The sequence below is a fragment of the Phyllostomus discolor genome, chromosome 10 (genome assembly GCF_004126475.2).
Source record: "Phyllostomus discolor isolate MPI-MPIP mPhyDis1 chromosome 10, mPhyDis1.pri.v3, whole genome shotgun sequence".
Classification (NCBI taxonomy): domain Eukaryota; kingdom Metazoa; phylum Chordata; class Mammalia; order Chiroptera; family Phyllostomidae; genus Phyllostomus; species Phyllostomus discolor.
Window position 1 is genome coordinate 58,428,868 of NC_040912.2, and position 25,543 is coordinate 58,454,410.

The 25,543-nt window shown below is 37.5% G+C and overlaps 1 protein-coding gene across 1 annotated transcript in view; it reads left to right on the top strand.

Annotated features, from left to right (window-relative positions):
- HECW1 (HECT, C2 and WW domain containing E3 ubiquitin protein ligase 1) overlaps positions 1-13,530 on the top strand; it is a 583,340-nt gene extending 569,810 nt beyond the window's left edge. The window contains 2 exon segments of the mRNA XM_028525426.2: positions 2,911-3,109; positions 13,058-13,530. Coding sequence (XP_028381227.1) covers positions 2,911-3,109; positions 13,058-13,169 — 311 coding nt within the window. The 3' untranslated portion in view covers positions 13,170-13,530.
- The last annotated feature ends 12,013 nt before the right edge of the window (positions 13,531-25,543 follow it).

The window sequence follows — 25,543 nt, forward strand, 5'->3', positions numbered from 1 at the left end:
ATGAAAAGGTGCTCAGTATTGCTAGCTATCAGAGAGATGCAAATTAAAACCACAATGAGATACCACTTCACACCAGTCAGAATGACCATCATAAACAAAGCAACAAACAGGTGTTGGAGAGACTGTGGAGAAAAGGGAACCCTAGTGCACTGTTGGTGGGATTGCAGACTGGTACAACCACCATGGAAAACAGTATGGAATTTTCTCAGAAAACTAAAAATGGAAGTGCCTTTTGACCCAGCAATTCCACTGCCAGGATTATATCCTAAGAACCCTGAAACACCAATCCAAAAGAACCTATGCACCCCAATGTTCATAGTAGCACAATTTACAATGGCCAAGTGCTGGAAGCAACCTAGGTGCCCATCAGTAAATGAATGGATCAAAAAACTATGGTACATTTACACAGTGGACTTCTATGCAGCGGAAAGAAGGAAGGAGCTCCTACGTTTTGCAACAGCATGGATAGAACTGGAAAGCATCATGCTAAGTGAAATAAGCCAGGCGGTGAAAGACAAATACCATATGATCTCACCTTTAACAGGAACCTAAACAACAAAACAAACAAAGAAGCAAAATATAACCAAAGACACTGAAATAGAGAACAGGCTGACAGTGACCAGATGGGAGAGGGGAAGGAATTTCAGAGGAATTTTAAGGGAAAAGGGAAAGGGTTTACAGGTACAAATATAAAGGACACATGGACAAAAACTAGGCGGGTGTGGAAATATGAGGGAGGTGAGGGAGGTGGGGAGGGATGGGGTTAGGCTGGGATGGGGGTAAAAGACTGAAAACTGTACTTGAACAAAAATTAAAATAAAAAATTTTAAATGATTAATTCCAACAAGTACTTCTCTCAATTAGACCAACTGAAAGCAGCACTCTGGAAAGTGTCCAGAATTAATTAACAGAAAGTATATAATCTTCCATCAGGATATCGCAGGATCACGTGTTTCTTTGAAGACTTCCCTAGGAAATTCTAATTCATCCTCCATATCCACCTAGCATTTTGCCTTTGGATTTCCATTTATTTTGATTTTTACAAAAAATTTTTAATTGAAAAAATTCAGTCTGCAAGACTGGAAAGACTGGAAGACTGCAAAAGGCACCTGGAGCAGTTCTTTGTTCAAAAAGATTTTTAAAAATTGTGACAATGGAATTATGAATTTGCCTGAAAGATGGCAGTAAGTAGTGGAGCAAAACTGTGAATACATTATCCAATAAGTTATTGGTGAAAATGAAAAATGTATCTTTTATTTTTACTTAAAAACTAAATGAACATTTTCACCAACCCAACAGGCTCTTCTATGTGCCTTCCTCTGACTTCCAACTTAAACTGTCAGTGGAAGTCTCTGGTCTACCTCAGTGTAGATTCATCAGGGAACACTATCATTCATGGGCCAGCTACTTTTCATGCTGGCAGGGAATTTTGTCCCACACTCTATAGGATTGTCGCCCTCATTGCCTCATTCCTTGCTTGCTGCAACACATTTCTAGCTGTCATCTCTCCAAAACCAATTTCCAACCCCCCTGAACTATTTACCTTCACTCTGCTAAACTGCTCTTTTGAAACATTATTTTCATCATGCCACTTCCATATTCATGAAACAAGCTCCTTATTATTTATAGAAGAGGTCTTTGGCAGGATTTTTTAGTCTGAAAACCCTTCCTTCATAGAAAATATTACAGAGAAACACAATATAGTGAAGAAAGAGGAATGGGCTTGTCATCTCAGCCTAAGTCATCCACCCCCTGCCCTCAATACACACAGCCATAAGAAGACTTTGTGGTACCTCTGGACTCTTCTTGGCCTGGTAGGGGAAAAAAAACTGACTTAAGGTATCATGAAGTCACAATGTCTTTGCCTGGTTATTAAGGGTCTCTGAGGCTCCCAGCAAGTTTCCTTTTGGTCCTTAACAAATCCCTCTCCAGGCTAGTTAGCTTGCTATTTCCTCCCTATTTCTTATTCATTCTTGTTATTCTTTATTTCCCCTGCCAGAAATGTCCTCCTCTTACCCTACACTATTATAAAAGCTTTGCATGTTTAATGCATACCTTATGTCTTTTTTTATTGTTGTTCAATTACAGTTGTCCCCTTACTTCTTTTTAATGAAGATTTCCCTGCTTCTACCCCTTCCCAGATTGATCTACCCCATCTTAGAATGTCTCTTGAATTTGCAGTCAGCGGCAAATTATTTATCTTAAGTAAGGAATGGGAGTAGGGGGGAGAAAACTGTACTTGAACAATGATTAAAATTAAAAAAAAAAGTAACTGATACAAGCTTGGTCTCCCAACGGTATTGTAAGTGGGGTCCAATACTTCTTTCATGAGCCCAATTCATCTCAGCCCAGGGTTAGCGTGAGAGCAGCTGCTCCAGGGGTATCAATGGCTGCTGCCGAGCCCAGCATCTTCCATTCACCAAGATTGTCCTTTACATCCAGCCTTGCTTAAGTCCTGGACTCTTTCACAGTATGTGATTACCAAAAGCTGACATCAGAAAAAAAAAAGGAAATACAATAAAATATTGTATACATGGAGGAGTTTGTCCCTTTTGGATCCCAAAAATCTCTACTAAGTCTAGTCACTCCTTCTCTACATTTATGAGAGACTGAAAATGACTGGTGGAGTTCCAGTTATTTAAATAGAGAGCAAGCATTACTAAGGACATCCCTCAGAACATATAGTTTTTAAAAAATAAAACAGCTAATTTATAAACCTGTTTTTGTTTTAAAAATTGACCCAGTGCACAAATTGTTTTAGATTTACATACAGGCCATCATTAGAGAAATCAGCACATAAAAACAGCTGTTCAGTTTTTATCACACCTGATGTGTATTTCATTTCTCTCTTGCTTCTATTCTTCCTCCTTTCTTTACTGTCTTTCTTTCTCTTTCTTTTGCTTCATTCAGGTTATCATGATGCGCATCTTGTGATCCGCTGGTTCTGGGTTGCTGTGGAACATTTTAATAATGAGCAGAGATTAAGATTACTTCAGTTTGTCACAGGAACATCAAGTGTGCCCTACGAAGGCTTTGCAGCCCTTCGAGGAAGCAATGGGCTGCGGCGTTTCTGCATAGAGAAATGGGGGAAAATTACGTCTCTACCCAGGTATGAAGATTTTGCCAAACTTCAGGAAACCCACTGAAGAAAGCAAAGTCTACTTTGCCATTTCAGCTTGGGTGATCATCCTTTGGCATGGACTGCTTTTCTGCCACACTAAGTATTGTCATATGACTTATTAGTGAAAAGTACAGTTAAGAAGTCTCTAGGAAGTGAGTTTAGACCATATTCTTTCTTTATTGTTGATGTATACTTGTTACAATTGTTACACCACCACATCTCCCCGCCCCACCCATCCCTGCTTCCCACCCTCAAACCTACCCACGTTGGCTTCATCCATGTGTCCTTTATACATGCTCCTTGATGTCCCTTCTTCCCCTATTATCCCTTTCTCCCTCTTGTCTGGTAACTGTCAGTTTGTTTATCTCAATGCATCTGGTTATATTTTGGTTGCTTGTTTGTTTTGTTGATTAGGTTCCACTTATGGGTGAGATGGTACTGTATTTCTATTTCACTACCTAGTTTATTACACTTAAATAACGCTCTCCAGTTCCATCCATGCTGTTGTGAAGGGTGGGAGTTCTTTTTTTCTGCTGCATAGTATTTCATTGTGTAAATGTACAACAGTTTTTCGATCCACTCATTTACTGATGGGCATTTAAGGCTGTTTCCAGCATTTGGCTCTTGCAGATAATACTGCTATAAACATTGGGATACATAGGTTCTTTGAATTGGTGATTCAGGATTCTTAGGGTATAGTCCCAGCAGTGGGGTCACTGGATCAAAAGTCAGTTCAGCCTTCAGATTTTTGAGGAAATTTTATGTTGTTATCTATAGTAGCTGCACCAGTCTGCATTCCCACCAACAGTGTACTAGGGTTCCTGTTTCTCCACAACCTTACCAACACGTGTTGTTTGTTGACTTATTGATGGCTATTCTGACCCATGTGATGTGGTATCTCATTTGCTTTTAATTTGCATCTCTCCAATAGCTAGTAATGTTGCATAATTTTTTCATGTGTCTATGGGCCCTCTGTATGTCCTCCTTGGAGAAGTGTCTGTTCAGATCATTTCCCCACTCTTTTAATTAGATATTTTGTCTTCCTGCTGTGGAGTCATGTCAGTTCTTTATGTATTTTGGCGATCAATGATACCTTGTACAAGGTATGATTGGCAAATATGTTTTCTCATACAGTTGGTTTCCTTTCCATTATGTTGATGTTTTCTTTAGCCGTGCAGAAGCTTTTGATTATTCTTTCCTATATATCCCTAACCCTAGGGGATGTATCAATGAAGATATTGCTGCATGGGATATCTAAAATTTTCCTGCCCATATTTTCCTCTAGGACTTTTATGGTGTCATGAGTTATATTTAAGTCTTCTATCCATCTTGAGTTTATTTTTGTGTACTGTGTAAATTGCTGATCAAGTTTCATTTCTTTTCAGGTACTCTTCCAGATCTCCCAATACCATTTATTGAAGAGGCTATTTATACTTTATTTTATGCCCCTGCCCTCTGTTTCAAACATTAACTAATGTATTTGCACACATTTATTTTGAGACTATTCTGTTCTGTTGGTCCATGTATGTTTTTATGCCAGTACCAGACTATTTTGATTAAAGAGGACTTGAAATATAGTTTGATATCACGTATTGTGATCCCTCCTACTTTGTTCCTCTTTCTTAAAATTACTGAAGCTACTCAGGGTCATGTTTAGTTCCCCAAATATTTGTTTTATATTTGTGAAATGTCATTGGTATTTTAATAGGAATTGCACTGAATTTATAGATAGCTTGAGGTAGTATGGATATTTTAATGATGTTAATTCTTCCAATCCATGAACATTGTATATGCTTCCTTTTATTTGTGTCTTCCTTAATTTCTTTCTACAGTGTAGTGTAGTTTTCTGAGTAAAAGTCTTTTACCACTTCAGTTAAATTTATTCCTAAGTTTTTTATTTTTGTTGTTGATATAGTGAATGGGATTTTTTTTCTGATTTCTCATTCTGATCTTTCATTGTTGGTGTACAAAAATGCCTTTGATTTCTGAATGTTGGCAGTGTATGCTGCTGTTTTTCCAAATTCATTTATTTGATTGAGTAGTTTTCTGGTAGTGTCTATAGCGTTTCCTATATACACCATCATGTCATCTACAAACAGTGACAGCTTTACTTCCTCCTCTCCAATCTGTATGGCTTTTATTTCTTTTCCTTGTCTGATTGCTGCACCTAAAACTTCCAATACCATGCTGAAGAGAAATGGTGAAAATGGACACCATGGACATTTACTTGTGCCTGATCTTAGGGGGAAAGATTTTAGATTTAACCCATTGAGTATGATGTTGGCTCTGAGTTTCTTATATATGGCCTTTATTTTGTTGAGGTATGCTCCCTCTGTTCCCACTTTGCTGAGTATTTTTATCATAAATGGGTGCTGTACTTTATCAAATGCTTTTTCATCATCCATAGATACAACCATGTGGTGCTTGTCTTTCACATCATTTATATGGTATATTACATTTATTGATTTGTGTATATTGTACCATACTTTCATCTGTGGGATGAATCACACTTGATCATGGTATATGATCTTTTTAATGTATTGCTGCATCTGGTTTCCAATATTTTATTGAGGATTTTAGCATCTATATTCATCAGCAGTATTGGTTTATTGGTTGTCTTTCTTTGTAATGTCTTTTTCTGGTTTTTGAATTAGGGTAATACTGGTCTCATAAAAGAGTTTGGGAGTCTTCCATCTTCATGGAATTTGTGGAATAGTTTAAGGAGAACTGGAGTTAGCTCTTCTCTAAATGTTTGGTAAAATTTTCCTGTGAATCTACACCACCCAGGGCTTTTGTGTGCCAGGAGATTTCTTTATTAGTATTACTGCTTCAATTTCACTAGTTGATATGTCTCTATTCACACTTTCTGCTTCTTCTTCACTCAGTTTTGGCACACTATGTGTCTCTAGAAATTTGTCCATTTCACCCAGGTTTTCTAATTTGTTGGTATATAGTTGTTTGTAATAATTTATTACAATCCTTTGTATTTTTAGGTATTGGTTGTAATTTTGCCTCTTTCATTTCTGATTTTATTTTTTGAGTCCTCTCTCTTTTTTTCTTCATAGTCTGGTTAAAGGCTCTCATTTTGTTTACCTTTTCAGAGACCCAGATCCTGGATTTTTTCTTCCTCTCGATTGTGCTTTTAGTCTCCATGTCATTTAATTCTGCTCTGATCTTTATTATTTCCTTCTTTCTGCTCACTCTGGGCTCTATTGTTGTTCATCTAGTTTTTGTAAATGTAGGATTAGGGCATTTATTTGAAATTTTTCTATCTTTTTAAAAATTTTGCCTGTATTGCTATAAAATTCCCTCTCATGACAGCCTTTGCATGGTCCTATAGGTTTTGGATTGTTGTGTGTTCATTTTCATTTGTTTCCAGAAACATTTTTATTTCTTCCTTGATTTTATTGTTGACCTATTCATTGTTTAATAACATATTATTCAGTCTCCAAATAATTGACTGTTTTCAGGGGTTTTTTTTTAGTTTGGTTTCTAGTTTCAAGCCATTGCAATCTGAGAAAGTGCTTGATATGATCTTAATTTCTTCAAGTTTTTGAGACTTGTTTCATGTCCTATCATATGACCTGTCTTTGAAAATGTTGCATGTGCATTTGAAAAGAAAGTATATTTTTCTTCATTCTTTGGAATATCTGTCCATTGTTGACAGTGGGGTGTTAAAATTTCCTACTATGTGTTGCTATCAATATCTTTCTTGAATTCTTTCAAGGTTTTCCTTATATATTTGGGTGCTTCTATGTTGGATGTATATTTGTTTATAATGTTTATAGCTTCCTGATGCATTGTTCCCTTTAGAATTATAAGATGACCTACTTTGTCTACTTTTGGGTTTTCTTTTGAAATTTATTTTGCCTGACATTTTTGCTACCTTGACTTTGTTTTCCTGTCCATTTGTGTGGAATATTTTTTCCCAATGCTTCACTTTCATTCTGTGTAGGTCTTTTGTTCAGAGGTTGGTCTCATGTAGACAACATGTATGTGGGTCATGTTTTGTTATCCATCCAGCTACCTTGTGTCTTTTGATTGGAGCATTTAATCCATTTACATTTGATGTTACTACTGAAAGGTATTTATTCATTGTCATTTTTTCCTTTGTACCTGTGTTTCTTTCTCTCTCACCCTATACCTTCATCTCCTTAAAGCAGTCCCTTTAGCATGTCTTCAGTGCTAGTTTGGTAAAGGTATATTCTTTAATCTTCTTTTGTCTGTGAAAATCCTTATTTTGCCTTCCATTTCAAATGAGAGCCTTGCTGGGTAGATTAGCCTTTGTTGTAGGCCTTTGCTTTTCATTTCTTGCAATATTTGTCACCATTTCCTTCTGATTTGTAGTGTTTCTGTTAAGAAATCAGCTGCTAGCCTTATTGGAACTCCTTTGTATGTTACTGTTTCTCCCTTGCTGTTATAAGATTCTCTTTTTGTCTCTAAAAGTTGTCATTTTAATTATGATATGTCTTGGAGCAGGCCTCTTTGGGTTCATCTTGATTGGGAACTTCTGTGTTTCCTGAATATGCATGGCCCTCCCCAGGTTAAGGAAGTTTTCTGTCACTTTTTTCAAAGAGGTTTTCTATCCCTTCCTCTTTTTCTTCTCTTTCTGTTATTACTATGATTCTAATGTTGTATTTCATGTTGTCCTGAAGTTCCCTTAAGCTGTGCTCATACTTTCTCCATACTGCTACTCTACCTAGCTCAAACTTATTCATTTGATCCTCTGTTTCATTCTGCTTGTTTTTGATTCCTTCTAGTGTATTTTTTATTTCAAATATTGTATTCTTCATTTATTCCTTGTTCTTGTTTATAGTTTCTATTTCCTTTTTCATGCAGTTGTAGTTCCTATTCAGCTCCTTGTAGTTGTCACTGAGTTCCTTATAATCTTATAATCATTTTTTAATTTTATGCCTCGTAGTTTGCTTCCCTCAATTTCATTTAGTTATTTACTGAGGATTCTTCCATTTCTTTCAATTTTGGGTTCTTCCTTTGTCTCCCCATCTTGGTGACTATTTTGTTTTCTTCTGTATGCCAGGATGATCTGCTTTTCCAGCTGTTTTAATTGGGTGCACATCTGTGGAAGGAGTTCTGTGGAGCTCAGTGGTGTGGTATCTCTGATCTCCTTGTCTTGATGCTGCAGGGCTGTACTTTATTCCTTTTGCATAGGCTCTCTTATTGTACATGGACCTTACTTGTTGGTAGCTTCTTTGTTGGTGGTTTATCCCTTCAAACATAGTCACAGCTCCCACTTTGTGTTGTATGCTGTTGTACAGGTGTTGGTTAACAAAGCAGTATTACCAGACAACCAAACCTATCACAGCAAAAAGTTCCCTGAAACCACATCAGCAATCTCAACCATAATTCAGCAATGATTAATAAAAGTGAGTAGAAATGACAGATAAGATATGACAAAAGGAATATGAGATGACTAAAAGAGGGGCAAATATTATTGAGTGGGGGGAGAATTGATAAGAGTAGGCATAGAACCAAGGCAAAGAAAGAGAGAATATAACTTAAAATGTAAGTAAAATACAAAATGGCAATGGGAACAATGGAGTAAGAGATGGGAAGAATATACTATGAGATTTGAAGGAAAATTGAAAAGGTATTGGACCTATTGGGAGCAAAGTTGCAGAAAAAAAACAGCAGGTTCAATAGCAATGACAAGTGAGTGAAGTATAATAAAGGTGGAACAGGAATAAGACTATCATACCAATGCAAAACTTGAATATGAAATGTCTACCATAAAGAAAAATGATTCTGAGTAGGTGGGAGAAGCAAACTCACAAGAGTAAGGAGTAAAACCCAGGTTGAGATTTGGGGGAAAAATGAAATATTATTCCTCCTTCAACTGATCAGCGGGAAGCAGAAGGAGAAATGGAGTAAGTCAGGGGGAGATTATTCTTTGGGATTCCAAGTACAAACAAGTAGGAGATCTTTTGGAGAAGTACAGCAATAACCATGGTACTTCACTCAACTAGCCACTGTTTATGAAAGGTGGAAAGGAAATAAGGCTCTTATAAGAAGGGAAAAAGAATGTGAACTGACTTAAGAAAGAAAAGCACTTATGGGAGGTTAAATGGAGGAGAAATAGTGAAAGTAAGGGTTAGAAACATGGCATAGTGTGAGAAAAAATAAAGTTTACAACAACAGTAATAAAGCTCAAGAAGCTAGTGAAGTTGATTAAGACCAGAGAAGGGTGCTGTATGGATTTGGAATAATAATAGTATGATTAGAAAAATATAATCTGAACAAAAAGAAAAAAAGTAAAAGACCAAGAGTAGTGAGTTATTTGGAATATAAGTAAAGAAGGAAAATTAAAATGCAACATGAAAGGGTGAAGAAAAAACAAAACAAACAATAAAACTAAATAAAAAGAATAAAGGGAATAAAAAGCCCTGATGAAGAACTAGGTTAAATTTGTCTCAGCTGTTGGTGTTCATCTTTGGTCTTCTTTCTGGATCTGCATCTGTTTTTTTCTCAGCTCCACGTCTTACTGTCTTACTAAAAAAAAAAAAAAAAAAAAAAAAAAGAACCCTGCTGGTTTTTATGCCTGCCCAGCTGGTTTCACAGATCGTTATGGCTCCTACAGGTGGTGAGGGATTGGAGTCTGTTTTCCCTTTCCAGTAGTTCCACAAGGAAGGAGGCTCAGTCTGGGCTACAATAATCACAGGTGCCCAATTTCTAGCTCACACCTCAGAGCACTGTGTGGCCTATACTCTCCATTCTGCACAGTTGCACTGGCTTGATGCCAATAAACCACCTCACTTTGCACCCTTTTGATCAGTCCATGAGGGGCACTGTGTGGGAGCAAATCACACCCACAATTCTCCCTCCTTGTTGGCCTGGTAGCTGTACTCATGAGGTCCCTGCAGAGTACACCTTAGTTCTCCTTTAGAAAAAAAGTCTCTTTGGGCACTTCTGCCACTTGGAGATCCTGCCAAGCTTTCCACACACTCCAGCTTTCTGGCAAATTCAGAGTCTATCTCAGTTACAACCAGTTGTGGCCCACTTTTTCTCCCAGTTCCATGTGCATCCAGGACCCTACCCCCACTCTCTGGCACTGTCCCAGCTGGTGACCGCTGCACCAGCTTAGGTGTTTTGCCAGCTGTGTGTGTACCTGCATGCCTTTTTTTCCCTTTGAGACTTTATGCATTCCAAGCCTCTCCTGGCATGGGTCTGTGATTACCGATTACCACACCCTGGGAGGGGAGGAAGTTGCTATGCTGTTTATCACTAACCAGGATTTCCTCCAATGTTGTCCCATGACAGATGCAGTTTCTGGTGCCATGGCCAAGGACTTTCCCTGTCTGCCTATTAAACCTCTTTACCACCCATTTTGAAGTGTTCTCTGCACACTTAGGCCTCCAAACTTCATACCTGCTAAGATTCTGTCGTCTGTTATCTTTGTCCTTTGGAAGATCAGCTAAGTGTCCCAGTTGGGTGCATGAACAACTGAGCTCAGCTCTCATCTATTTTTCCACCATCTGCTCTCCCCCTATTTTTATAGCTCTCATCTATTTTTCCATCATCTTCTCTCTCCCTATTTTTTGTGATGTCACTAGTGAAAATGGGATCTTTTCACAGAGTCACAGGAACAGCATTTACGGGACCTGAACATGGGAGAAGGAGATGTAGTAGTAAGACTTATTGCAATAAAAATAAAAGACTGCCCCCCTGGTTACTAATGCCTCATCTCCATCCATCCAGCTGTGGAAGAGGCCCAGCCTTATATTCACCAAGCCCAGAAGAGGGGCCAGATATTTTCTACCATCAGTTCAGTACATACCAAAGTTTAATTCAGTTCAGTCTCTGTCCCCAACCAGTCAGTTTAGTCTCTGTCTCCAGCTGCACTCTGGCTAAGCAGTATTGTACCCAGGCTCACAATTGAAGCCCATGCTTGGAGCCCATAATTGGGACTATGCAACTTCCCAACCTGTACTTGGAGTTCATGCTTAGGCCTATGCAGTTGCTAGGCCTGCATGGCTGCTATGAAGACAGAATGCACAGATGAACACATAACAAGAGGCCTTTGCTAAGCTTTGATTATATTACCTCAGGTTTTCAAACTGGCCAATCTCCCAAAACTTTGCAGTCTTGTGCTGGTCCCTCCCCCTAACAAATCATTTTCTAGATCTTTGTGGGTTTGTGCTGGGCCCTTCTTTTACCAATCTGGCCTTTTTCTCCAGATTAGACACCTCGCCTTTGTTGGCATCTTGGTACCTACTTCCTCAAAGTACAAAGACCTATCTCTCTACCATCTTGGCTTCTAGTGTACATGTGTTCAGTAGAGGAATTCTCCCCACTCTTCCCACAATAATCCCAGTACCAGGTAGATAGTTGTTACCCAGGGAGATTTTCCCTTCCTACTTGGGGTTAAGAAATGGAGGTGTATTAATCCCCTTGGTGAAGCAATGTGGCTATCCCCTGGAGTATGTGAAGCTATAGTTTCCAACCTAACTAAGCTTTGCCAATTTTGTTCCCTTCTCTTTTATTAATATCTAGCTACACACACTAACATTTCTAAGCTTAATTTTTAAGGCCTAAGGTCATATACTCTATTATCCTGTTCCCACTCTTGGAGCTTGGGGTAGGGGTGTGGGTTTGGTGTGTGGTAGTTTCCCAAGGACAGTGAGAGAGCTGTTATCAGTGTAAAAAGGAATGGATGCTGGGAGGCAAAAACAACAGTATTCTCCCCAAATTCTCCTTGTGCAGGAAAACCACCTTCCCTCTCTCGTCTTCTCACCCTCTCCATCCCCCACAAAATTTCCCCATTCCCTGACTGAGCACTACATCAGTCTGATCTCTGAGAATCTGCAGATAAAGTTATAAATAACACATAACTTCCCTGGGGATCTTGTCTTTTAAAAGAAGAGTTTAATATTCTAAATAATATTATTTAATATTCCAAATAAAATTTGAAGGAATGTTATTTTTTGGTTAGGATTTTGTGTAGTTTTGTTTATATGTATGTTTGTTTTGTAATTTTTCATGTTTTTATTTATTTATTTTATTATTATTTTATTTTACAGTGCCCTTTCCTATGCTGGTTGGCTTCTCAAAATACCATTTCAACCCACAACTCCTTCTACTGAGGAAAACCCATTAAATTAAACTTTAGCTGGTCAGGCTGATTTGAGGTTCCATAGGATTTTCTTGGGCCTCTGTGCACTTCACTGGCAACACCAGGTCTGGCCCTGGTCCACATGTCAGAACATGTCAGCGGAAGCCATTCCTTGTCTAGATTCTGACCAATGTCAGAACATGTCAGCAGAAGCCAGATTCTGGCATGCGTGAGTCTGCAGGATGAAGCACATAACTAGTAAAGCAGAAACTAGGGAAGGTGGCGAAGGGATGCACTTGGCACGCAGGGAAGATTATCTCACAAGCTCAGCTGTTCTTAGAAATGCAGAATATCTACTACAGGTTAAATCTGTCCCATTAGGAAGTGTAGAAGATCCTATCTCCAGGGCACTCCTGACCTGATAAAGCAATGTATCTTAGAATTTGTGGGCATCCATTGGCATCTCTAAGTCAACATACATAGTTTAGAAAGATTCAAAAGTCAGAGCTGGGCAAGGAGGCTTGAGAATATAATCCTCTGATACTAATTATATGTTTTCCTCATCCATTTTCATATCTCAATTGAAAACCATAGAGTTTGTCATTGGTCTGCTAGTATAGTTAGTAGTTCAATGTAGTTTGCTTACAAATGCAAATCACCCATTTCTAGCTATTCCACTCCCTCAACTGTTCTATTCAAGTCCAGAAAGCTATTATTCTTAGTTTGCAATGTTTGTGGTGGTCCTAAATAGTGGTTCTGCTAACCTTTGTTATGTTTTTTATTCACAGCTTCAGACTAACCATAAATATATCCAAACCACTTGTATCATTGAAACAAACACTTTCACCAATCTTCTCTCTCCCATTCAGGGCACACACATGCTTCAATCGATTGGATCTTCCACCTTATCCCTCATACTCCATGTTGTATGAAAAGCTACTAACAGCAGTAGAAGAAACCAACACGTTTGGACTTGAATAAAGAAGTAGAAATTGGCCAGACATTTTTCTGCACAGTGACATCATCTTTTCTGGGAAAATTCCCCTTTCCCTTTCCCTGAATCAATTCTCCTTTCCTATTGGTACTTCATGAATTATATTTTGAAACCAAATCAGGATTGGCAAAAGCTGTGCATGCAGAACTGCCTTCTTCTAAGATCTAACCTTCGGGTTGATCTCCTCTATTTTCAATGAACTGCTAGCCTGTATGCAATACTAAAAAAACCAGCTCTCTCAATGTTTGTGTATATTTTCATATATCTCCATTACCAACAATGAAATATAAATGCTAGTTATGCTACACTTGACCAAGTGATAATAAATGTTTACTTCTATTTATATAATTTAAGGGAAAATTTGAGCATTAAGTATTCCCAGCTTTTATATGCCCATGTCTTCTGAGCAGCACCACCATTTTTTTATAATTTCTAACAACCAACTCCAGAGCTAGGAGCTGATCTACTCTTTCTTTCCCTCCCACTCTACTTTTCCTTGTGCATAATAACCATGCTAAAACAAAAGTAGAAAATTCAAATGTTTTACACATTCAACTCATAATTTATTTGTGGCATCAGTCCGATCAGCTGGAACTAGCCTAAATATATGGTGCAAATATTAAGCTTTCCAACCAATAATAACACCAAGAAAAACAACTTCTGCTGATACAACACAGTGCATCCCAATCATTATAGGGACTGTGGCTCAACAGCTTTGAGAAAACTAGAAGGGGCACACCCTTCATAAATACTCACCACACAAGAAGCACAGACTTGTGCACATGTCCTAGAAAGATATCTCATTATGTGGTTATTATAAATGACAAGGTTTCTGGCCCCATTGTGTTGTATTCAATGCAATGAAGCAAACAGGAAAAGGGAGGAAATATTAGATTTGTTTGAATACTTGAGTTCTGTAGTGTTTTGTTCTGTTTGCTTTGTTTAATGTAGCCATAGTTCTCCCACACAAAGGGAAAATATGTGTAGATAATTTCATGACTTCTGTTAAAGACATGTAATTATTTCCATGGCAAACAAATTTTTGTTTCAATTTGAATGTTGGTTTTTCTCATGCATGTTTTTATTTTTCTTAATTATGGTGTTCATTTTTCTTCTTTTTTAAAATTTATTGTTGTTCAAGTACAGTTATCTGCCTTTTCCCCCAACCTCTCCACCCCAACTCCAGCTATCCCCACTTCCCTCTCCTGATTCCGCTTCCCTTGGCTTTGTCCATGTGTCCTTTATACATGTTCCTTGATGATCTGTCCCCCTTTTCCCCTCATTATCCCCTGTCACTTCCCCTCTAGTTACTGTCAGATTGTTCTCAATTTCAATGTCTCTGGTTATATTTTGCTTGCTTGTTTCTTTTTCATTTCATTTTATTTTATTTTAATTGTTCAAGGACAGTTTTCTGTCTTCTACCCCCATCCCAGTCTACCCCCACAAGCACTCCCCACCTCCCTCCCATTTCCATGCCCCCCCTAGGTTTTTTCCATGTGTCCTTTATATTTGTTCCTGTAAAATCTTCCCCTTTTCCTCCAAAATTCCCTCCCTTCTCCCCTCTGGTCACTGTCAGCCTGTTCTCTATTTCAGTGTCTTTGGTTATATTTTGCTTGTTTGTTTTGTTGTTTGGTTCCTATTAAAGGTGAGATCATATGGTATTAATTATGGTGTTCAAATTCCTTTACATCTGATTGTCCACAGGGATTACACTAAATAAGAAGCTGCAGATAGTGATGGTGCTTAGTAGGAATTGAGGGCAATATAATACTTGTATATTTGTAGCAATTATTCTAAGGCAGAAACCTAACACCTCAAAGCACATTGTTTTGTCTCAAAATAGACATCTAGTTTATTTGAGCATTCAATAAAGAGACATCTCACAAAAGGTAATGTTTTAAGAAAAGCAACCGCAAGCTCCAAAGATGTTCAAATCTCTCAAATACATTGGAATATACTCAAACATAATAATCCTTTGCTCCTTTTCTAACTTTGTTATCCATGTTGTTTGAAATATGTCATAAATGGAAGTGTTTTTCTTCAGTGGGAAAAAAGAGCTAAAAGGGCTCCACTGTTGAAATGTGACATTATTGTTTTGTATATAGTATACAAGAAAAAAAAATGTGAGAAACGTTAACTTCATACAAAGCAATGCCTTGTGTTCATTATATCAGTCTGTGCCTAAACAGTACATTAATTGTGTTCTCTACACCCAATATGAAACATTCTTTTAGTAGGAATTATTTGCAATACCCAGCACCTCTAGCTACTGTGTACATTTTGCGAATAACAGGGTATACATGTTAAAAAAAATTAGCTTACAGTTGTCTATAAAAAATATTTACCAAGATAGAATGAAATAAGTGTTATATGAAATTTGGGAACTTGTAAAATTCAGTATATATTTATTTTTATTGTTGTTCAGTTATGCTTGTCCCCATTTACTCTCCATTACTCTCCCTCCATTACTCTCCCCCACCCTACCTTCCCCCATCTTCTCCATTCAATCTTTGCCCCCCACATTATCTTTGTCCATGGGTCCTTTATGTTCCTTGATTCTTCCTCATCTTTCCCCTTTTTACGCCCTTACCTCATCCCTTCTGGTCACTGTCAGTTTTTTCTTTAGTTCTATGTCTCTGTTTCCATTTTCTCACATGCTTGTTTTGTTGATTATGTCCCTCTCATAGGTGAAATCATATGGTATTTGTCTTTCACCACCTGGATTACTTCACTGAAAATTATGGATTCTCATGGAGCTATTATAATTTGTTTATAAAATCAGAACATAAAAATATACAAATAATTTCACCATTCTAATGTTTGAATATATAACATAATACTACTGTTACAATTCTCCTTTAATACTTAATCATATTTGCTTTAACAGTAGTTTATTTTTGTACAAGCCAATAGTCTGGGCCTTCTAGTATGGGAAACATCTATTAATTTTAGAACTTGATGTTAGAAATATATATACTCATTAATTCAAGCATTCAATTCTTTTTTAATAGTTATATTATTTTTTAACCATTGGCAAGGGAGAAAGGTGTTAAAAATGGAACTTTTCCTAAGGAGCTTTAAATTTACATAAATATATAATTAACCTACTAATTAGATTAATTAATATCTTTTGTGCAGAAGGAACAAGGCATCCTGGAAATTACATATAGATAAATGACTTGGTCATAAAAGATTTTTCAAATAACTTTTTCATACCTGCCCCTAGCCCCATCTCCATGACCCAAGATATATCCCACAAAGCATTACAGAAACAATGTGCATAAAGGTGTAAAATTATAAAAAGAAACTCTGGTGTCAATGTCAGCTGAAACAATGCAAAGCTTGCATAACAGGGTCCCAGATTTCATTAAAGGCTTTGATAGAGTCCTTAAGGAATAAAAGCAAACAGAACAGGAGCACAGGCAGTTGTTACAGAGTGATTATTTTTATTTTTCTATCCCAAAACCTATTTCCATAGTTAATAGCCCCTTGTATATGAGGCTGATTTTTAAATTATGTACAATTTTTCATTATATATTTAATAAAACATCTATAAGAATAAATTATGTTATTCATTTCACTGGGTGGATGTGTAAACCAAACAAATTATATAATTCAATGCAGAAGGCAAATCATCTATTTGTTACCATTGGTATTTTTTAAAGTTTAAAGTATGTGTTTTCTCCATGATATATCATAAAGTTAATCACTTATATACAACAATTCCTCTAAAACAAAATCTTTTAGAGCCTTTAGTAAGAGCATATTCCCCTTAACTGAGGGACAAATGAGATATTAAATAAGAGAATACATGTTAAAATTTGAAAAATGCTTTTAAAATACTATAAAGTATTAAAATAATAATTTCATGATTATCGCATTTTATTTTGTCATATGGAGGTGATAATGCTAAAAGTAGAAATTGACTCTGTAGAATCAGAAGTATTATAAATCTACTAAGTTCTTTGTAAATTCCTGTATATATAAGTTGACAAAAAATTTAACCATCAGTATCACAGCACAATTTTTGGATGACAGTGAAAATTTAACAGATATATAATTTTGACAGGTTTCAAATATGAAAAAATCTAAATATTTTCCCTTTTAATATATGACTATATGTCCTTTAACAGTAGGTGTATATTTTTGGAAGTCAATGAGCTGGACTTTCCAGGACTATTAAAACATTATATCTATGACATTGTCAGTCCATGTGTCAAATCATGTGTCCATAATTTGGGTTCAAAAAATTTTTCAACTGCCACAAATGTTTTCCCAGTCAAGATGAAACATACTGAAATAAAAGTAGCTTGACTTTCACATAACAACTGTGGTGCTTTTATTATTATATTGTTGTTGTTGTTGTCATTGTTGTTGTTATTATTATTATTATTATTATTTATGTGCATTATTATTCATTAAGATTACTACTTCAACTCTATAACATAAAAATCTAGGATAGATATCCCAGCCCTCATAAAGTCAAAAAAAGAAAATATTATTTTCTTATTAGTGACATACAGTCACCTTGCTCCAATAGAAAAACATAGGTGTCTACAGATAGTTTACAGAGTAAATGTAATTCCATTAGCCTATTTCCTGCAGTTTGTAATTTATCTAAGGGAATATCTGTAAAATTTTTGTTAAAAGTCTTTGTTTTTGTCAATAGCAAGAGAAGTTCACATTATTGGGCTGATTATGCTTACATTGACAAATGTCATGTAATATGCAAGCTGAGCTTTCTCTTGTCTCATACAACCTTCAAGGAATGTCAATAAACTCACTTTGGTATGGCATTGTGTGTGCTCCTTATTGTAAATGGGTGTCTAGGATAATGCATAACACTTTGTATTATGTCTATTCTCTTGCTGAATATAAGCAATAAAGCAACACAGAAGACTACCAGCTGCTATGATAAAAAAAAAAACATGGAAAATTATTTATCAAAAATCACAGGGGAAAAGAAGATGGCAGTAAAGTAGGTTGCAGCTGAGCCCACTTCCTCGTGCACCCAACTAGGACACTTAGCTGATCTTCCAAAAAAAAAAAAAACAAAGTGAATAGCCAACAATTCTAAGCAGATTTAAAATTTGGATATCAAAGTGTACAGAGAATGCTTCAAAATGGGTGATAACAAATATTTTTTTATATTACTGTTATTCCAAATCCCACACAGCATCCTTCCTTGGTCTTAATACAGTTCACCAACATCCTGAGCTTTATTTTATTATTTTTTTAAGATTTTATTATTTATTTATTTATTTTTAGAGAGGGAAGGGAGGGAGGGAGGGAGAGAGAGAGAGACAGAGAGAGAGGGAGAGAGAGAGAAACACCAATGTGCGGTTGCTGGGGGCCATGGCCTGCAACCCAAGAATGTACCCTGGCTGGGAATCGAACCTGGGACACTTTGGTTCCCAGCCCGCGCTCAATCCACTGAGCTACGCCAGCCAGGGCATCCTGAGCTTTATTACTATTGTAAACTTTACCTTCTCTCACACTATGCCATACTCCTATCCCTTAATCTCACTATTTCTCCTCACTCTAACCTCATATAAGGGTTATTCTTCCTTAAGTCTGCTCACATTCTTTTCCCTCTCTTATAAGAGTATTATTTCCTTTCAAAATAATAAGTAGAGCAATGTTGTACTTAGCCAATGGAACTCCTATTTGTTCACTATTTGTACTCAAAATACCATAGAATACTCTACACCTTTCTTACTCCATTTAGCCCTCCCTGGTCCCTAATCAGTTAGGTAAGGAATTTTATTTCATTTTTTCCCACTATCAATCTAAGTGTTACTCCTTCCTTTTACTAGTTTGCTTCACCCAACCTCTCAAAATCATTTTTCTTTACTGTAGACATCTCATATTCACTTTTTGCTTTTGTGCAATGTTTTATTCCCATTCCACCTTTATTAAACGTCATTCAACTATCATGGCTATCACTGCTGTGCTTTTTCTGCAATTCTGTTCCTCATGGGCCAGTACCTTTTCAACTTTACTTCAAACCTCAAGGTATACCCTTCCCTTTTCTTACACCGTTGTTCCCATTGCCCTTCCCTGTTTTACTTACATTTTGAATTTTCTCTTACATTATTCACATTGGTTCTGTCCCTGCTCTTATCAATTCTCCTCCATCTCACCACTCAATAACACTTTTCCTTCTTCTAGTTCATCTCATATTCCATTTGCCATATCTTATAATATCTGCAATCCCTCTTAAACTTTATGAATCTTTGCTAAATTGCAGTTGAGATTGATGATATGGTTCAAGGATACATTTTGTTGGCATAAGTCTGGTTGTCTAGAAATACTGCTTGGTTAACCAACACCTGTACAACAGAATACAAGACAGGATGGAAGCTGTGACTACCAGTAAGCCCACCAGATGGAGAAACCTACCAACAAAAATGCCACCACCAAGTGCAATAAGAGAGACTTTTTTTCCCACACAGATGGAAAAAAGTGCAACCCTAGAGTAACTAGACAAGAGATCAGAGAGAATGGGAGCCACACTAACCTTCTCCCAGGACCAATCTGGAATTACAACTAAACTGTGGAGAAAACATCTAAAGAAAACCTGAACAACAGTGAAAAAGAAGCCTTATAACCTAGGACAGACAGAAGATTCAGCTTCAGCACAACCTGACTGCACCTGCAAAAAAGCACACAAAACATGATGGGCATAAATACAGTAAACCAACTAGAGGGAAGGACCCACCAAAGAATGACCACAAAACAACCAAGACCCAGTTACATTCAGAGAGCCAACATAAATGGCTAAGGGGCACCCCAAGAGCATCAAGTTCAGGAGATCAAGAAGACTGTATCACTGAACCTCACAGGTCTCCAACATTAGAAATTCACACCACAATCTAGCATCTGAAGCTAGCATCACCACAATAAGAGTCTGACAAACGTGGGGGAGACAAAGAAACAATGCCCAATAAAAAAGGAAAGGATAAACCTCCAGAAAGCATGCTAAAAGAAATAGAGGCAAGTCAACTGTCAGACACTGAGTTTAAAGCAATGGTTATAAGGAAGCTCAATGAGCTCAGTGAAAATCACCAAAAACTACAGGGAAGCTATGAGGAACTTACTGCAAACTATGTCAGCATGAAAAATGACATAGAAACTATCAACAAGCCAAGAGGAAATACAATTTCTGAATTGAAGAACACAGTAGAGGGATTGAAAGCAGGATAGATGAAGCGGAGGATTAAATCACTGAGCTAGATGGAAAGGTAGAAAAAAAGACTCCCAGAAAAAGCAAGAAAAGAAAAGGAGGCTCAGAAAGAATGAAGAGGGGTTAAGGTCAATGCAGGACAAAAAGAAATGGAATAATATCCATATAATTCAAATACCAGAAGGAGAAAAAGAGGAGCAAGAGATAGAAAACCTCTTTGAAAAACCAATGATGGAAAATTTCCCTAGTTTCACGAGAGAAAAAGTCACACAAATCCAGAAAGCATAGTGTATCTCAAGCAAGAGGAACCCAAAGAGGTCCACTCCAAGACTCATCATAATTAAAATGGCAAAATTCAAAGACAAAGAGAAAATCTTAAAGGCAGCAAGGGGAACAGGAAGCAACATACCAGGGAACCCCAATAAGCTAGCATCTGGCTTCTCAAAGGAAAAAATACAAGCCAGAAGTGAATGGCAAGAAATATTCCACCAATGAAAAGCAATGGCCTGCAACCAATACTAGCCTACCGAACAGCCAATACTACCCTACCCAGCAAGGCTCTCAATTAAAATGGAAGTTGAAATAAAGAATCTCCCAGACAACAGAAGTCTGAAAGATTATACCTCCACCAATCCAGCTCTGCAAGATATGCTAAAGGGACTGATTTAAGATGAAGAAAATGAGTGATAGAAAAGGAGAAACACAGACAAAAAGGGAGTAAAATGGCAGTAAATAAGTACTTATCAATAATAATCAATGTTAATGGATTCAATGCTCCAATTAAAAGGCATAGGGGAGCTGAATTCATAAGAAAATATGACACACACATATGCTGCCTACAAGAGATGCACCTCAGGAAAAAAATATCTATGCATACTGAAAGACGGGGTTGAAAAAAAATATTCCATGCAAATTGACAGGAGTGAAAAGCTGATGCAGCAATAATTACATCAAACAAAATAGACTTCATAACAAAGGTCATCAAAAAGAAACCCAGAAGGACACTTCATAATACTCAAGGGAAGAATCCATCAAAAAGACATAAACATTCTAATCATTATATATGCCTAACATAGGAGCACCCAAATATACAAGGAAAACCTTGGAGGACTTCAAGGAAGATATAGACAGAAACACACTAATATTAGGGGATTTTAACACCCCATTGTCAAAATTGGATAGATCTCCCAAACAAAATATCACCAGGGATATTTTGCCATTAAAGAATGCCCTAGATCAAATGGACTTAAGTGACATATATAGAACCTGTCATCCCAAAGAAGCAAAATACACATTGTTTTCAAATGCACATAGAATATTTCCAAAGATAGACCACATGACAGGACACAAAACAAGCCTCAACAAACTCAAGGAAATTGAATTCATATCAAGCATTTTCACAGACCACAAGGGCCTGATACTAGAAACCAACCTAAAGAAAAAAAAAAACTAAAAAACACTAGAATTCATGTAGATTGATTAGCATGCCTAAACAATGAATGGGCTTGTAATGAGGTCAAAGAGGAAATCAAAAACTTTCTAGAAGCAAATAGAAATGAACTCACAATAGTATAAAACCTGGGGGACACAATGAAGGCAGTCCTGAGGTGGAAGTTTATAGCTATACAGGCCTATCTTAAAAAGATGGAAACATTTCAAATAAATAACCTAACCCTACATCTGCAAGAACTGGAGGAACAAGAAGAAACAAAGTCCAGAACAAGCAGAAAGAAGACAAAAAAACCAGTTATATAATGGGCGAAAGACTAGAACAGACACTTCCCCAAGGAGGACATTCACAGGACTCAGAGAAACATGAAAAAATGCTCAGCATCACTAGCCAGCATAGAGATGCAAATTAAAACCACAAGGAAATGTTACCTCACACCAATCAGAATGGCCAACATAAATAAATCAGCAAACATGTATTGGAGAGACTGCAGAGAAAAGGGAACCCTGGTGCACTGTTGGTGGAATTGCAGACTGGTACAACCACCATGGAAAACAGTATGGAATTTCCTCAGAAAACTAAAACTGGAACTGCCTTTTGACCCAGAAACTCCACTGCTGGGATTATACCCTAAGAGCCCTGAAACACCAATCCAAAAGAACCTATGCACCCCAATGTTTATAGCAGCAGAATTTACAATAGCCAAGTGCTGGAAGCAACCTAAGTGTCCATCAGCAAATGAGTGTATAAAGAAACTATGGTAGATTTACACCATGGAATTCTATGCAGTAGAAAGAAAGAAGGAGCTCCTACCCTTTGCAACATCATGGATGGAACTGGAGAGCATTATGCTAAGAGAAAGAAGCCAGGTGGTGAAGGACAAATACCATATGATCTCACCTTTAACTGGAACAAAAATAAACAAAAGAAAAAAGCACACAAAATATAACAGGAGTCATTGACATTAAGAACAATCTAACAATAGCCAGAGGGGAGCTGGGAGGGGACAGTGGGAAGAAGGGTTTTCAGGAACTACTATAAAGGACACATGGACAAAACCAGAGAGGAGGGTGGAAGCAAAGGAGGGAGGTGGGTTTGGAGGGGATTGGGGAAGGGGTGCAGAGAATATACAAACAACTGTAATTGAACGACAAAATAATTTAAATTTAAAAAGAAAGGGAAATTAGAAAATAAATCCCATTTACTATAGCAAGAAGAAAAATAAAGTACCTAGGAATAAACCTAACCAAGGAGGTAAAAGACTGCTACTCATAAAACTAAACAACACTGAAGAAAAATTAAGGAAGGCAAATAAATGGAAGCAAATACCATATTCATAGACTGGAAAAAATAACATCATCAAAATATTCATACTGTCTGAAGTGATTTATAGATTCAACACAATCCCTATTAGAATACCAATGACATATTTCTCAGATATAGAGCAAGCATTTCAAAAATTTATATGGAACCATAAATGACCCCGAATAGCCTCAGCAATTTTAAGAAAGAAGAACAAAGTTGGAGGGATAACAGTACCTGATATCAAACTACATTACAAGGCCACTGAAATCAAAGCAATCTGGTGCTGTCATAAGAACAGACACATATATCAATGGAAATGAATAGAGAACCCAGAAATAAATCCAAATCCCTGGTCAATTAATTTTCAGCAAAGGTGGCCAGAGCTTAAAGTGGAGTAAAAATAGCCTCTTCATAAAATGGTGTTGGGGGTCTGGAGAGCAACATGGAAAAAAATTAACTTGACCGACAATTTACACCATACACAAAAAATAAATGACCACCAACTTACACCACACACACACACACACACACACACACACACACAAAATAAAAGTTGACCAACAACTTACAACATACACACAAAAAATATATAAAAATATATTGGGGTAGGAGGGAAGATTGGGGTGGAATGGTAGGAGGAAGCAGATTCTACTTCCCCCTACACACAGGAGAAAAACCTAGCCTATCTACGGAGGAACAGAGCAAACAGCCAACAATACCACAGCATATATGAAAATAGGAGATCAAAAATTGTAGTGCACATTGAAAAACCAGATGGTAAGGAGAGTGCTTCAGGACAATAAGGGCACAGGGATCAGCTTGGGGACCAGGAAGGCTGCAGCCCCAGGCCTAGGGCTCACCAGATCTGACACAGAGCTATTGGGAGAGAGCTGGGTCAACCACTTCCTCCCCGCCCAAACAAGGATTGAGCAGCACATCGGGGGAGGCCTGTTTGCTTGAAGGCACAGAGAGGGGAGTGAGGACTGAGTGGCAAACACACAGGGGCTATAAGCACCCCCTCATAGCCCTGGGAAGAGTGCACACCCAAGCCTATGTGACCAAGGGTGACCTGGCGCACCCACAACCCCAACCCGGGAAGAGTGCACTTTGTTGAAGACCTAGAACCAACACCCATAAACCCAGGGAGAGCATGTACCTCGCAGGATCCCCGGAGCCCACAACCATAAAACCGGGGAAAGCACATGCACCACAGGAGGCCCAGAGCTCACACCCATAAACATGGGAAGAGTGTGCTTAGGAGGGCCCAGATCCCACACCCAGGGCCCTATAGACAGGCACCAGACTGGCTCTGGGGAGAGTGCACGGCTAGCCCTGGGGAGAGTACTGCAAGGCTTACTGAGTGTTGAATAGGAAGGGAGAAAAGCAAAACCAATCACCCCTCAGCCTGCTGCAGCCAGCAAGACCAGAAAAACTGGTTTGGCCAGTTTGAAACCCACAAGAGGTGTTTTGTGTTTCTTTCTTTGCTTGTTTGTTTGTTTGATTTTGGTTTATTTTTAAGTATTTTTTATGTTTTAATTTTTATTATTTTTATATCTCTCAATTACTTTTTCTTCTCTTTCCTTCTATCTAGTTTTATTCCTTCCTGCTTTCTTTCCAATTTTATCTCTTCTTCCTTTCTTCTTCTGCTTTTTTCTTTTTTTTTCCTCTTTCTTTTTTCATACCCACAAGTTAGACAAAAAAAACCCTAAAACTGTGAAAAGGCCAGAATTGGACCCAAAGAGGGGCATCCCAACAGCTGAGACAGCAAGATAAATCGCACTTTGCTATTGCAGAGAACCTACAAGTAATTGCATATTTGTACTATTATTTTTTTCATTATTCTTACATCTTATATTTTAATAGCATTTTTGTATTCCTCCTCTTTCTGTATAGTCTTCTTTGCTTGGCTGGTTATATTGTATAATCTGACAGGTTTCCCCTGTTATCTCATTCATATTGTATTGCTAATTTACTGTCTTTCACTTCAATTGTGTTCTATTAGTCCACTACTCAAGGTTCTATACTCCCTATTCTTGTTATCTAGATCACATAGATTCTGTCATATGATTGTTGCTCTAATATTATTGTAAATAATAGCTATTCCATACAATTATAAATACTACACAACACACACCCCAGATCTTAGCCCACTTCACAATTTTCTGAACTCTATTACTGTAGTGGTTAACTCCATTCTCTCACACACTACACCTATTTACTATCCTTTACTCTCACCTTACCTGAAAATCTGACCTCCCACAACCTCACTGCTTTCTAGATCCAACTCACAATCCTTCCCTTCCCAACAGGAGTCTTATCTTCTTCCCACCCTTTCTAAAAAGTGGCTAGTTGGGTGGAATATCACAGGTAACACTATACATAGCCAAAGGATCTCCTATCTCTTCTCTACTGGCTGATAC